Consider the following 15,577-nt stretch of genomic DNA (forward strand, 5'->3'; position numbering starts at 1 on the left):
TGAAGGCAAGTTTCCTTTTTGGAAAATATTTAATAAATTTCATTTGATAAATTGTGAACATTGCTAGCATTTACAAAAAATTCATGAATGTTATTATTTTAAGTCAGCAAAATAAAGTGATTTCAGTGAGCCAAAGACATATTCGAAATGTAAACCCAATTCAGCAGAGAAATAAAGCAGCCTCACTGCCCGCCTTCCAAGACTGAGGGAATTTCACAATAATTCTCTGGTATCACTCTTTAAAGCAATAAAAACATCCACATACAAGTGGAATTATGTGAGCAATAAATTCCCCCCCCCCTTTCTAAAAGATAATTAAAGGGACATACTGATGATTACAAAGTAAATTGTGAGGCCTGATCTTCAGTCATAGAGTCCATTCTCACGTACGGATGCGAGACATGGACACTCACCAAGACTATGCGAAAGCTATGATTGCTATACACGAATGCGCCAGATGGCTCTTGATGTGAGTTGCCAACAGCACATGACGAACGTCAAGCTCTATGACAACCTACCAATGCTCACCACTAAAATCGAGGAGAGAAGACTGCAACTAGTGGGGCACTGTCTACGCCACCCTGAGCTACCTGCCAGCCTAGTCATCATATGGGAGCCCAAGCACGGGAGGATGAGCCCTGGGCGCCCTCCCAAGACTATGGTCAACACGCTCCTAGAAGACAGCGACAGCTAATGTAGATGAACTGAACATACTGATGAGGGAGAGGGAGAAGTGGAGAGTCCGTCATTGTGCCCGATGCCAGCCCCCTAGGCCTGAGTTGACGTAATAGTAGTATTTATGTGACCCATCTCCCAAACCCCAAAAACAAATTAGACCCATATTTGTAAATCTTTAATACAAACATGATAGACTGGAAAGAGGAACAGGGTTAATGATCATTCTGCAGATGTGCAAAAAGTTCTAAATTAAACAGCAGACCATGGGGAGGTGAGAGCATAGGATAGCAAACATAGACAGGTGCAAAATGAGGAAGACTGAAGGACATAATTGGTAATGGGTGTAAATAAGCCAAAGATAGATCTGAGTGAGCTATAGCAGAATTGCTGAACTTGTATCAAGTCTAGAAGACTAATGTGCCTTTTTGAATGATGAGGTATTGTTTTTGGAGCTTAGCTTGAATTTCATCAGACTCTAAAGGCTGGGTAGGACTGGAGATATGATCAATAGATGTTCAGAATCACAAAATGATCCACAAGGTGGTCACCCCAGCACCTAATCGCCTCTGATCTGGGCTGACATTTATGTGCCGGGCAGCACCTAATTAATTAGCTTGTTTATTTCGGCTTTTTCCTTAAAGATGTGCTGGGTGCGTCCTGGCTACTGTTGCATTCTCCGCGGCAATGTATCGGTCCACGGCCTGGGGGTTGGGGTGGTAGGACACCGGGGTGTCATCTCATCGTTGTCTGTTTCCATCAGGGCAGGCAGGTCATCTTCTTCTATCTCGAAACTCTTAATTATGTCTAGTTTTACACTAAGTGTAACGCCCTTATGAGCTCTTTCAGGCTTTTCAGATACCTTAGAACTCATCTTGCTAATGGCTGCTCACAGGCATGTGTTTAAGCAATGCTGGCTAGAATGCAGTTCTGGGGGAGGAGCTTGGCTGCTCGGGGCGCGTGCTGCTTTTTTCGTAACAGTGAAAACACCTTCTGTTAGCAAAAACAGGTAACTAATATAGGTCTTTCGTAACAGTGAGGCTTCGTAAAGCGAACGTTCGAAAAGCGGGGGACACCTGTACTAACCTATCTTAATTAAAGGTTCTCCCAGTTTGGCAGCAAAGTCCAGAGTAAGTTTTAGTAAGTAAATCTTCCATTTTAACACCCAAGCTTTACAGAATGCCTGCTGCTACACCACACTGGTCCCAGGGGAAAACCGTTGTTGGCTGATGTCAATATAAATAAATATATATATACTGCTTCTAAAAGAAAATTTGAGTCTGAGAAGAACTCTCTAGATACATTAATGATTGATGATTTAGTTTAAAAATAACCATGTTCCTTGGTTTTACTGCATGATGGGTGCAACTGCAACCATTTAACAGCAGGTCTGTAAGCAAGGTCTTGAAGTTGAAGACTGCCAATGAATGCTAGTTGGAGTGAACCCAACTAGTGAGGTAAAGCTACTCATCTTCTGTAACACACCTCATGCCTGCTAAACCTTTATGGTAAAGTTTATGCCTGCCACTTCCATTTCAGCTTTTCCACAGGTAATTTCCAATAATATCAACTTTCCTCCGTTTATTTTAATGCCTACAGTCTTCCACTGCCTTATACCTTCCTTTTTGCTCTGACCCTTTTTGTTCCTTTCAATTCTGTTTAGATCTAATGTTTCCTGATGAAAAGTCATTGATTAATATCTCCAGATTTCCCTCCACAGATGCTGTTAACTCCTAACCTGCTGAGTGTGGGCATGTTATGTTGGTGCTGGCTGCCCCCAGCACATCCTTAAATTGTGTTGGTTGCGACGGATTTCAATGTACATGTGATAAATAAATCTGAATTTGACCTGAATGTTTTTTTTTGTTTTTGATGTGTGTAGCAGGAACAGCCTCAGTCATCCTCATTCATTCGACTGTAGTGATGGCCTTTAACTCTGTACAAACAGTAATGCTGTACAATGAAGAGAATATCAAACAAAACTGAGAATACTCCAAGGCCAAACTTGGTTGGATCTCCAAAAATCAGCAACCATTCATCTGTAATAAAAATAAAACATTTGCTCACTGAACAGCTGTTTCACTACAATCCAAACAAGTTCAATTTGAATCAATCAGTCTTTCAAACAATCCACATTTCACTCTAGAAAAACCTCTACTCGCACAGGCGTTGTGCTGCCACACCAACTTTCAACTACAAGGAAGCAAATTTACCCACAACAGACTTCACCAGATATTGTGCACTTCACTTAAAATAAACCTTTATCATTACAAATTAACACCAACTTCTTCATTCTGTGTTAATGCTCAGATTCAGTTGATGGCACCTGAACCCAGACTTTCTGTATAATTAGCTCGCTACTATATAGTGTTACTGAAGGAATCCAGAGTACAGTACTGAAAGTGCCAAGAAAAATCTGAGCTAATGTTCCATTTTTTGCACGAGAAGGTGGAAGGATAATGTTTTATTTACAACTTCCATAGTGAGGATTTGTTGAGAGTATTTGCATAAAAACTCAGGATTTAACTGTTGAAGGGCAGATTTTGATATTGTACCCTGCACAAGATTCATGGTGTTCTACAGAGAGCTCTTTAACTTCCATCATAGGCTTCTATGAAAAGATGATGGAGGCACAATGGGAATATGTGTGAGTGATATCCAGGGGCGTGTGTGCTCCTGAACTATTTACAGAGCATGGTCTGTAGTCATCTGGGTTAAAGCTGAAAATGGCCCTGCAGAGATAAAGGCTTGGGCACTGAGGTCCAGAGCAATACCTGGTGAAGGGTGTTTGAAATGTGAGAAAAGCTGGCCTGCACTGAGGTAGACTTGATGGCCAAGTGTACATTTTTTAACTTCACAGAAGATTTACCAGGATGTTGTGTGGACTTGGGATGGGGGGCAGTTACAAGTAGAGCTTCTGCAGTCTGGGAACATACTTGGAATGTAAGAGATTGAGGGATGGTCTGTTAGAGGTATTTCAGATCATAACAGGCATAAACAAGATGAAGGCACATAATGTTTTTCCCAGGAGGAGGGTGCTGAAAGTGAGACAGCATAGGTTTAAGATCAGGTGCAGGAGATTTAAAAGGAACATCAGGAGCAGCTTCTTCATAGATGGCTTGTATTTGGAATGAGCCGTAAAAATAGTGGTTGAGGCAGGCACATTAGCAACATTTAAAATCCATTCAGGTAGGGTAACAGAGATGTAGAGGGCCATGGGCCAAATGAAGGTAGGTGGTACTAGCTCATTGTGCAACAGAAATCAGTACGGATAAATTGGGCAAAAGGGCTTATTTTTGTGCTGTAAGACTTAATGTCTCTAATGTGGAAGCTTTGGAGAAGGTGCAGAAGAATGATACCAGGATGCTGCCTAGATTAGAGATCATGTGGTATTAGGAGAAGTTGGACAAACTTCAGCCACTTCACTGGATTGGTGGAGGCCAAGATGACACCTCATATAAGTTCTAAGATTACAAGCAGCGCAGATAGAGTAAAGAGCCAGTATTTCTTTACTCAGGGTTGAAATGTCTAATGTTAAGAAGGTCTTGGTCCAAAATGTCAGCCGTTAAAAACTTAACAGATGCTGCTTGATGTACATTTTGTGTGTGTTTCTCAAGATTTCCAGCACCTGTAGAATCTCCTGTTTATGATAATACTACAGAGAATGTATTTAAGGTGAGAGGCATAAGCTCAAAGGAGTTGTGCGGGCCAAATTTTTTTTTTTTTTTTTTACAGAGTAGTGGGTTCCTGGAATGTACTACCAAGGGTGCCGGTGGTGGGGCAAATATACAGACATTTAAAATGCTCTTGGATAGACGTGAAAGTGCAGACAATGGAGAGATACTGTTTAATTAGGCAGAAGGGACGAGTTTAATTAGGGATTTAATTACTAGTTTGATTAGCTTGACACAACATTGTGGGCCAAAGGAACTCTTCCTGTGTTGTACTGTTTTATACTCGGTATGGAACATGGATATTCATGGGAAGGCCAGCACTTCTAGATCTCCTAGAATTTGCCAAGGACATGGTGGTGAGCCACCACCTTCTACTGCTGGGGACACAAGGTTTAGATGGCAATGCCTGAGTCCAGCCTGAGCTTTGCAGTAGCTGTAATGCAACTTGTAACCCTTTGGTATACTAGCTTCCTTGAATTTAAAAGTATATTAGTAGGTTTTTATGTTACTTTATTATATACATTCATTTAGCTGTCCTTGGACACAGGATCTCCATATTTACATAGAACATAGAAAAGCACAGCACAGTACAGGCCCTTCGGCCCACAATATTGTGCTGACCCACAAACCCTGCCTAATATATAACCTCCCACCTTAAATATACCTGTTTCTCTTAAATTTCACTAGTGTATCTGCCTCCACCACTGACTCAGGCAGTGCATTCCACGCACCAACCACTCTCTGAGTAAAAAACCTTCCTCTAATATCCCCCTTGAACTTCACATCCCTTACCTTAAAGCCATGTCCTCTTGTATTGAGCAGTGGTGCCCTGGGAAAGAGGCGCTGGCTGTCCACTCTATCTATTCCTCTTATTATCTTGTGTATCTCTATCATGTCTTCTCTCATCCTCCTTCTCTCCAAAGAGTAAAGCCCTAGCTCCCTTAATCTCTGTTCATAATGCATACTCTCTAAACCAGGCAGCATCCTGGTAAATCTCCTCTGTACCCTTTCCAGTGCTTCCACATCCTTCCTATTGTGAGGCAACCAGAACTGGACACGGTACTCCAAGCGTGGCCTAACCAGAGTTCTATACAGCTGCATCATTACCTCGTGACTCTTAAACTCTAGCCCTCAACTTATGAAAGCTAACACCTCATAAGCTTTCTTAACTACCCTATCTTTCAACTTTCAGGGATCTGTGGACATGTACCCCCAGATCCCTCTGCTCCTCCACACTACCAAGTATCCTGCCATTTATTTTGTACTCTGCCTTGGAGTTTGTCCTTCCAAAGTATATCACCTCACACTTCTCCGGGTTGAACTCCATCTGCCGCTTCTCAGCCCACTTCTGCATCCTATCAATGTCTCTCTGCAATCTTCGACAATCCTCTACACGATCCACAACATCACCAACCTTTGTGTCATCTGCAAACTTGCCAACCCACCCTTCTACCCCCACATCCAGGTCGTTAATAAAAATCACGAAAAGTAGAGGTCCCAGAACCGATCCTTGTGGGACACCACTAGTCACAATCCTCCAATCTGAATGTACTCCCTCCACCACCACCCTCTGCCTTCTGCAGGCAAGCCAATTCTGAATCCACCTGGCCAAACTTCCCTGGATCCCATGCCTTCTGACTTTCTGAATAAGCCTACCATGTGGAACCTTGTCAAATGCCTTACTAAAATCCATATAGATCACATCCACTGCACTACCCTCATCTATATGCCTGCTCACCTCCTCAAAGAACTCTATCAGGCTTGTTAGACACGATCTGCCCTTCACAAATCCATGTTGACTGTCCCTGATCAGACCATGATTCTCTAAATGCCTATAGATCCTATCCCTAAGAATCTTTTCCAACAGCTTTCCCACCACAGACATAAGGCTCACTGGTCTATAATTACCCGGACTATCCCTACTACCTTTTTTGAACAAGGGGACAACATTCGCCTCCCTCCAATCCTCCGGTACCATTCCCGTGGACAACGAGGACATAAAGATCCTAGCCAGAGGCTCAGCAATCTCTTCCCTCGCCTCGTGGAGCAGCCTGGGGAATATTCCGTCAGGCCCCGGGGACTTACCCGTCCTATTTTATTTTAACAACTCCAACACCTCTTCTGCCTTAATATCAACATGCTCCAGAACATCAACCTTACTCATATCGTCCTCATCGTCATCAAGTTCGCTCTCTTTTGTGAATACCGAAGAAAAGTATCCATTGAGGACCTCGCTCAGTCTCCAGGCACATCTTCCCACCTTTATCTCTAATCGGTCCTACCTTCACTCCTGTCATCCTTTTGTTCTTCACATAATTGAAGAACGTCTTGGGGTTTTCCTTTACCCTACTCGCCAAGGCCTTCTCATGCCCCCTTATTGCTCTCCTCAGCCCCTTCTTAAGCTCCTTTCTTGCTACCCTATATTCCTCAATAGACCCATCTGATCCTTGCTTCCTAAACCTCATGTATGCTGCCTTTTTCCACCTGACTAGATTTTCCACCTCACTTGTTACCCACGGTTCCTTCACCCTACCATTCTTTATCTTCCTCACCGGGACAAATTTATCCCTAACATCCCGCAAGAGATCTCTAAACATCGACCACATGTCCATAGTACATTTCCCTGCAAAAACATCATCCCAATTCACACCCGCAAGTTCTAGCCTTATAGCCTCATAATTTGCCCTTCCCCAATTAAAAATTTTCCTGTCCTCTCTGATTTCATCCTTTTTCATGATAATGCTAAAAGGCCAGGGAGCGGTTGTCACTGTCCCCCAGATGCTCACCCACTGAGAGATCTGTGACCTGACCCAGTTCGTTACCTAATACTAGATCTAGTATGGCATTCCCCCTAGTCAGTCTGTCAACATACTGTGACAGCAATCCGTCCTGGACACACTTAACAAACTCTGCCCCGTCTAAACCCTTGGAACTAATCAGGTGCCAATCAATATTAGGGAAGTTAAAGTCACCCATGATAACAACCCTTTTATTTTGGCACCTTTCCAAAATCTGCCTCCCAATCTGCTCCTCAGTATCTCTGCTGCTACCAGGGGGCTATAGAATACCCCCAATAGAGTAACTGCTCCCTTCCTGTTCCTGACTTCCACCCAGACTGACTCAAAAGAGGATCCTGCTACATTACCCACCCTTTCTGTAGCTGTAATAGTATCCCTGACCAGTAATGCCACCCCTCCTTCCCTTTTACCGCTCTCTCTATCCCTTTTAAAGCACTGAGATCCAGGAATATTGAGAATCCATTCCTGCTCTGGTGCCAGCCAAGTCTCTGTAATGGCCACTACATCATAATTCCATGTATGTATCCAAGCTCTCAGTTCATCACCTTTGTTCCTGATGCTTCTTGCATTGAAGTACACACATTTCAGCCCTTCTACCTTACTGTCTTTACACCGTTTATACTGCTTCTCTTTCCTCAAGGCCTCCCTATATGTTAGATCTGGTTTTACTCCATGCACTTCTTTCACTGCTCTATCGCTCCAGGTCCCATCCCCCTTGCAAATTAGTTTAAACCCTCCCGAACCATGCTAGCAAACGTACCTGCAAGGATATTGCTCCCCCTCTAGTTCAGGTGCAACCCATCCAATCTGTACAGGTCCCACCTTCCCCAGAAGAGATCCCAGTGAAAGATGGTCAATAAAGCCTGACCTGAGCAGCACTGCCCTGATCCTAATGCTTATCACTCATTTACGGGATCTGGGCAGTGCTGCCTCGGTCAGGCTTTGTTGACCATCTTTCATGGCCCCTCAGAAGGTCTGCAGTCCTTCAGATGAAGTTGCACCACATGGGGAGGGAAGTCTAGGAACTAAATCCAGTGACAATAAAGGATCAGTGATACATTATCAAGTCAGGAGGGAGCACAACCCAGGGAGGAACCTGCAGGTGTTGATGCTTCTAAGCACATGCTTCCCTTGTAGCAGAGGCTGTGGGGACATGTGGAAAGAATGGCAATGCTAAGACTACTCCCCTTAAAGCAGAAATGTCCTAGACAATATCTCGTGGATAGGCAAGTAAGCAGTGTTCCGTTGAGAGGAGGGTTGGTAACCAAAGGGCACTGACTGACTAACGTGCCTGGCAGAAAAAGATCAATGTGTTTTTCTTTAAATATTACGAGTTGTTGTGGGTGTGAAGGCACCCAATGCAACATTAAATTGCAGTACACAATAAAGTATATATAGAAATAATATAAAGCCTAATAGGCTGCCTGAATGAAAAGACCAGGATTTGAATGTGAGCCCATTGTCCACATATGCAGGGACTGAACAGCAGCACTATACAGAAATAACTGCAGGATAGCTTCCCTCTGTGGCTGGGAGCACAGAGGACACAGACACCAGCAAAGCATAGAACCCTTGGAATTTCAGGGCCTTTGATCCTAGCACTCATTGAAATTTAACCTTCGCCGAGTAAGTATATCATTTCCCAAGGAAGGGTGCCATTACCGTTATTGTAGGACTGAAGGAACATCTGGACAATGCTGAAGCTGCCTCCAGTAAGATCTAACAGCACGTTCCCAATGGACCAACCATCTGTGCTCTTCCTTTGATAATTCATTAGGGCCTACAGTAGACAATGAAACACAAAGGACACAATAAACACAGACCCCCATTAGCACTGCCAGCACCTGGTAGTGAGCCTCTGGCTTGCATTACAGCTTGGTGCCAGGGATGCCAACACTTTGTTTTCCTCAAGGGAAATCAGCAGAAACACTACTGTAAAGAGACCAAGTGATTTTATAGATAACATGCACTCCATGGGACCTCTTGTGTCAACCAGTAAGGATACCGGGAGGAGAAGCTATTCTCTCTTTCTACATCTCTGCTGAGGGATTACATAGAATGCAAATGTGGAATGAGGGCGCAGCAGTAGGAAGAGGGGAATGCCTAGATCTAACACTATAGCTGCCTTACATGCGGTGAGTTAGTCACTTCCAATCTCCCAGTTCTGTATATTGGTATTAAGTCTCTCTCCCCCAACACTTCTTAATTTTGTCCCTCAATCGAAGTTTCAAAAGCAGCAACTTCACCAGAGGTTAATATTGACATCAGCAAGTGTTGGCGTTCTGGCCATTTATACAGAGTGGGGAATATCAAATGTTGAGCAACAATCAATTCCAAAGTACAAAGTAAATTTTATTATCAAAGTACTTATGTGTCACCACATACAACCCTGAGATTAATTTTTCTGCAGGCATACTCAGCAAATCTATAAAATAGTAACCATAACAGGATAAATGAAAAATCAGAGTGCAGAAGACAACAAACTGTGCAAATGCAAATGTAAATAAATATCAAAAATAATGAGAACGTGAAATAACAAGATAAAGAGTCCTTAAAGTGAGATTATTCGTTGTGGGAACATCTCAATGGACAGGCAGGTGAGTGTAATTATCCCCTTTGTTTAAAGGCCTGATGGCTGAGGGGTAGTAACTGTTCTTGAACTTGGTGGTGCAAGTCCTGAGGCTCCTGTACCTTCTATCTGGTGGCAGCATCAAGAGGACGGCCTGGGGGTGGAAGATCTCTGACGATGGGTGCTGCTTTCCAACAACAGTGTTTCATGTAGATGTGGTCAGTGTTTGAGGGCGGGGGGGGTGCTTTCCCTGTGATGTACTGGCCCAAATCCACCACCTTATGTAAGATTTTCCACATTGGAATTTCCATACCAGGCTGTGAAGCAGACAGTCGATTCACTCTCCACTACACATCTATAGAAGTTTATCAGAGTTTTGGTGACGTGCCAGATCTCCGAAGACTAAGGAAGTAGAGAGGCTGCTGTCCTCAGCATAACTGGTGATTAAATGAATCACTCACACATTAGATTTCCCTGCTCATTTTGTTGCACGAATAAAAACCAGCAACATACTCACACTGTACCCTGTGACATGCTGGCTCATCAAAGAAAAATACAGACCCAGGAGTAACGTGTCTACTCTTAGACACGGTGGTGTTATTACATGTGCCATTCATGTACTTTTACAATGAATTATGTAAATAACAAAAAATGCTTTATCAAACAATATAGTGTAGTTACAACATAACTCAAATATTACTGAAATATTAAATGCACAACAATCACTACTTACCTGAGGGATATATTTGATCAGTGTGATCACAAGTTTGATGTAAGAGAAATAGTAGAGATATTGTAGCCATGTGATTTTGCCAGCGATGGTCACAAACAGGGTGATAAGACCAAATAGCCAGATAGCTGCTAGAAGTAAAGTGGCAAGCTTCGATACTTTCTGCTGTCCTCTCTGTGGCATATGAATGCAAGACAGAATGTCAAAACACAGCATTACCTCAAAGATGTTGAACAAAAATTCTCAAATGGCAAAAGCATTATTTGAATGATTATTTGATGCTGTATTTGAATGAAGCCAGGCTCAGTCTATAGGAGCCTCTGGGGTGGATGAGACAGAAGTCTGCAGATCATAAGGTGACAATATTAAGTAATCCTTTCATCATGCAGTGGGAAGTTAAAAAGGAATTTTAAATGCCACGTAAATTTGCAAACATAAGGCATAAGGCAGTGATAGATTAAAACGGCATAGTTAGATAGAATAACTTAGCTACAACAGCACAAAGTTAGGGCAAATGAATGGTTTCAGGACTGGTGGAAAAAAGATAATGACAACATTTTATTTTTGTAAATTATTTGCAGGAACAACATAATTATTTCTGATACTAAATGCAGGAGTGAAGAGGAGTGCTGATCAGTTAGCAGAATGACAGAAAATACAATTCAGTGCTGAGAGAAAGGAAGCATCAGAAAAACATTGTAAATCAAAGACTTAAAAGGTCTGGAGAAACAGAGATCCAGAGTTACAGTTACCTGTACATGGAGAATTGAAAATGCAGAAATAGCATCTTATAGATCAGGACAGATAACAAGGTAAAGCTGAGTGTGTACAGGACATGGGTTCAGTACAAACTGTTCTGTGTGGTTCCAGATATTTCATATGGTAAACATTTGAACCTTGTCTCAAAAGGGAAGACTGCAGATTCACTCAAATTTTACCTGAAATGAACGATTAACAGTTAGAATGGAAGTTGGAATGGTATCCAGTTCAGGGTGGAAGGCATGACCTGGTGGAGGAGCAGGTAGTGTTGAGGAAATAGGTAGGCTACAGAAAGACAGATTTGAGAAATGGGCAAGAGAATGCAAATGAAATACAATGTTGGAAGATGCATGGTCATGTACTTTGGTAGAAGAAATAAATGTGCAGACCATTTTCTAAATGGATGGCGGGGGGGGGGGGCAGGGAATCCAAAAATCTGAGATGCAAAGGGACTCAGGAGTCCTTGTGCAGAACACCCTAAAGGTTAACTTGCAGGTAGAGTCAGTGGTGAGGAAGGTGAATGCAATGTTAACATTCATTTCAAGAGGTCTAGAATACAAGAACAGGGATGTGATGCTGAGGCTTTATAAGACACTGGTGAGTCCTCACCTTGAGTGTTGTAAATAGTTGTGGGCTCCTCATCTAAGAAAAGATGTGCTGGTATTGGAAAGGGTCCAGAGGAGGTTCACAAGGATGATTCCGGGAATGGAAGGGTTATCATATGAGGAACGTTTGATATCTCTGGGCCTGTATTCACTGGAATTTAGAAGGATGAGGGGGAATCTCATTGAATCCTTTCGAATATTGAAAGGCCTAGACAGAGCTGACATGGAAAGGATGTTTCTGACGGTGAAGGAGTCTAAGACAAGACAGCACAGCATCAGGATAGAGGGGCATCCATTTAAAACAGAGATGCGGAGAAATTTCTTTAGCCAGAGGGTGGTAGATTTGTGAAATTTATTACCACAGGCAGCTGTGGAGGCCAGGTCATTGGATGTGTTTAAGGCAGAGCTTGACAGGTTCTTGATTGGACACGGCATCAAAGGTTACAAAGAGAAGGCTGGGGAGTGGGGCTGAGGAGGGGGATAAAGGATCAGCCATGTATTGAATGTCAAAACAGACTTGACAGGCCAAATGACCTAAATCTCCTATGTCTTATGGTCTTATTTAATAAGGTTTTACAATTCTGACAGATTCTCAGTGGCCACTGTATAAATTATTGAGGGAAGCAAAGATTCAACAAAAACAGAAGTTAGAAGCAACATTTTTTACAGTCCTTAAAGGCAACCAATTAAGAGGAGACGTTTAAAATAGTATTGGAATAGGACTTGACTAGGAGAAGTACAAGTAAATGTAGGGAAAATACTATATCATTCCAAAATCATGAATATATTAGCATCTCAGAAGATGACTAACCTCATACAGAAAACACTGACAGGCTGTAAGTACTGTCAGAAAGATGGCATGAAGACTGAAGAAGACATCGCTGGCACCTACTGGGTTTATCCCTCCTGGATTATACTTCAAAAACTCATTCTGAAACAGCAGCAAACATAATTATACACAGTTACTGAATATTAATTTAATGACATTCTTGGAATTAAAGCCCCAAGCAGATCAACAAAGTAAACAACTTACAAGTGCCAGGCAATGACCATCTCCAACAAGAGAGGCTCTAACCATCGCCCCTTGACATTCAGTGGCATCGCCATCACTCAATCCCCTACTATCAACAAACTTGGGGTTACCAAGGAAACTGAACTGGTCTAGCCATATAAACACCATGTCTGCCAGAGCAGGACAAAAGCTAGGAATCCTGCGGTGTGTAACTCACCTCTGGACTCCCCAAAGCCTGTCCACCATCTACAAGGCTCAGGTCAGGAGTGTAATGGAATACTTGCCACTCGCCTGGATGAGTGCAGCTCCATCAACACTCAAGAACATTGACATCATCCAGTACAAAGCAGCCCACTTGATTGGTACCCCTTCCACAAGCATCCAATCCCTCCACCATCGACGGACAGTTGCAGCAATGTGTACTGTCTACAAGATGCACTGCAACAACACACCAAAGTTCCCAAGGCAGCACCTCCAGACCCACGACCACTACCATCTAGAAGGACGAGAACAGTAGATACAGAAGAACACCACCTGGAAATCCCCCTCCAAGTCACTCACCAACCTGACTTGGAAACATATCGCCATTCCTTCAATGTTGCTGGGTCAAAATCATGGAATTCCCTCCCTAACAGCACTGTAGGTGTACCTACACCTCAGGGACTGTAGCAGTTCAAGAAGGCAGCTCATCACCACCTTCTCAAGGGCAATAAATGCTGGCTTAGCTGGCAATACCCACTTCCCATAAATGAATAATTAAAAAAAAGTAGAAACACACATTGGACTATTATAGAGTCTTAGAGTGATACAGCATAGAAACTAGCCCTTCAACCCAATTGGTCCAACCTGACCAAGATTCCCAATTAAGCAAATCCCTTTACCTACATTTGACCCATACACCCTGAAACCTTTCCTATCCGTCTTTGGGTATTGTTATAGCATCTGCATCAAACATTTCCAATGGCAGCTCATCCCAGCTCTCTGAATGATGAAGTTGCCCACATTTTAAATCTGGCCCCTCTCAGCTTAAATCTACGCCCTCTTTTCTGGGAAAATGAATGAGTGCATTCACTCTATTCATGCCTCTCATGATCTTATGGTCTTAAGAACATAGAATAGTACAGCACAGTACAGGCCCTTCGGCCCACAATGTTGTGCCGACCCTTAAACACTGCCTCCCAAATAACCCACCACCTTAAATTCCTCCATATACCTGTCTAGTAGTCTCTTAAATTTCACTTGTGTATCTGACTCAGGCAGTGCATTCCACGCACCAACCACTCTCTGAGTAAAAAACCCTCTTCTAATATCCCCCTTGAACTTCCCACCCCTTACCTTAAAGCCATGTCCTCTTGTATTGAGCAGTAGTGCCCTGGGAAAGAGGTGCTGGCTGTCCACTCTATCTATTCCTCTGAATATCTTGTATACCTCTATCATATCTCCTCTTATCCTCCTTCACTCAGAAGAGTAAAGCCTTAGCTCCCTTAATCTCTGATCATAATGCATACTCTCTAAACCAGGCAGCATCCTGGTAAATCTCCTCTGTACCCTTTCCAATGCTTCCACATCCTTCCTATAGTGAGGTGACCAGAACTGGACACAGTACTCCAAGTGTGGCCTAACCAGAGTTTTATAGAGCTGCATCATTACCTCGTGACTCTTAAACTCTATCCCTCGACTCATGAAAACTAACACCCCATAAGTTTCCTTAACTACCCTATCTACCTGTGAGGCAACTTTCAGGGATCTGTGGACATGTACCCCCAGACCCTCTGCTCCTCCACACTACCAAGTATCCTGCCATTTACTTTGTACTCTGCCTTGGAGTTTGTCCTTCCAAAGTATATCACCTCACACTTCTCCCAGTTGAACTCCATCTGTCGCTTCTCAGCCCACTTCTGCATCCTATCAATGTCTCTCTGCAATCTTCGACAATCCTCTACACGATCCACAACACCACCAACCTTTGTGTCATCTGCAAACTTGCCAACCCACCTTTCTACTCCCACATCCAGGTCGTTAATAAAAATCACGAAAAGTAGAGGTCCCAGAACAGATCTTTGTGGGACACTACTAGTCACAACCCTCCAATCCGAATGTACTGCCTCCACCATGACCCTCTGCTTTCTGCAGGCAAGCCAATTCTGAATCTACCTGGCTAAACTTCCCTGGATCCCATGCCTTCTAACTTTCTGAATAAGCCTACCATGTGGAACCTTGTCAAATGCCTTACTAAAGTCCACATAGATCACATCCACTACACTACCCTCATCTATATGCCTGGTCACCTCCTCAAAGAACTCTATCAGGCTTGTTAGACACGATCTGCCCTTTACAAAGCCATGCTGACTGTTCCTGATCAGACCACGATTCTCTACATGCCCACAGATCCTATCTCTAAGAATCTTTTCCAACAGCTTTCCCACCACAGGCGTAAGGCTCACTGGTCTATAATTACCCGGACTATCCCTACTATCTTTTTGGAACAAGGGGACAACATTCGCCTCCCTCCAATCCTCCAGTACCATTCCCGTGGACAACGAGGACATAAAGATCCCAGCCAGAGGCTCAGCAATCTCTTCTCTCGCCTCGTGGAGCAGCCTGGGGAATATTCTGTCAGACCCCGGGGACTTATCCGTCCTAATGTCTTAACAACTCCAACACCTCCTCTCCCTTAATATCAACCTGCTCCAGAACATCAACATCACTCACATTGTCCTCACCATCATCAAGTTCCCTCTCATTGGTGAATACC

The 15,577-nt window shown here is 43.2% G+C and overlaps 1 protein-coding gene across 4 annotated transcripts in view; it reads right to left on the reverse strand.

Moving 5' to 3' along the window:
• LOC140188412 (cystinosin-like) overlaps positions 1-15,577 on the reverse strand; it is a 93,028-nt gene continuing 77,451 nt past the window's right edge. For all 4 annotated transcript variants that reach the window (XM_072244659.1, XM_072244660.1, XM_072244662.1 and 1 more), the window contains 4 exons: positions 12,622-12,741; positions 10,450-10,620; positions 8,810-8,927; positions 1-2,714 (listed from right to left, as the gene is read on the reverse strand). In XM_072244659.1, the coding sequence (XP_072100760.1) occupies positions 2,569-2,714; positions 8,810-8,927; positions 10,450-10,620; positions 12,622-12,741 (555 nt within the window). In that variant the 3' untranslated portion in view covers positions 1-2,568. The remainder of the gene's footprint in view (positions 2,715-8,809; positions 8,928-10,449; positions 10,621-12,621; positions 12,742-15,577) is intronic.

The sequence above is a fragment of the Mobula birostris genome, chromosome 26, assembly GCF_030028105.1.
Source record: "Mobula birostris isolate sMobBir1 chromosome 26, sMobBir1.hap1, whole genome shotgun sequence".
NCBI classification, from domain to species: Eukaryota; Metazoa; Chordata; class Chondrichthyes; order Myliobatiformes; family Myliobatidae; genus Mobula; species Mobula birostris.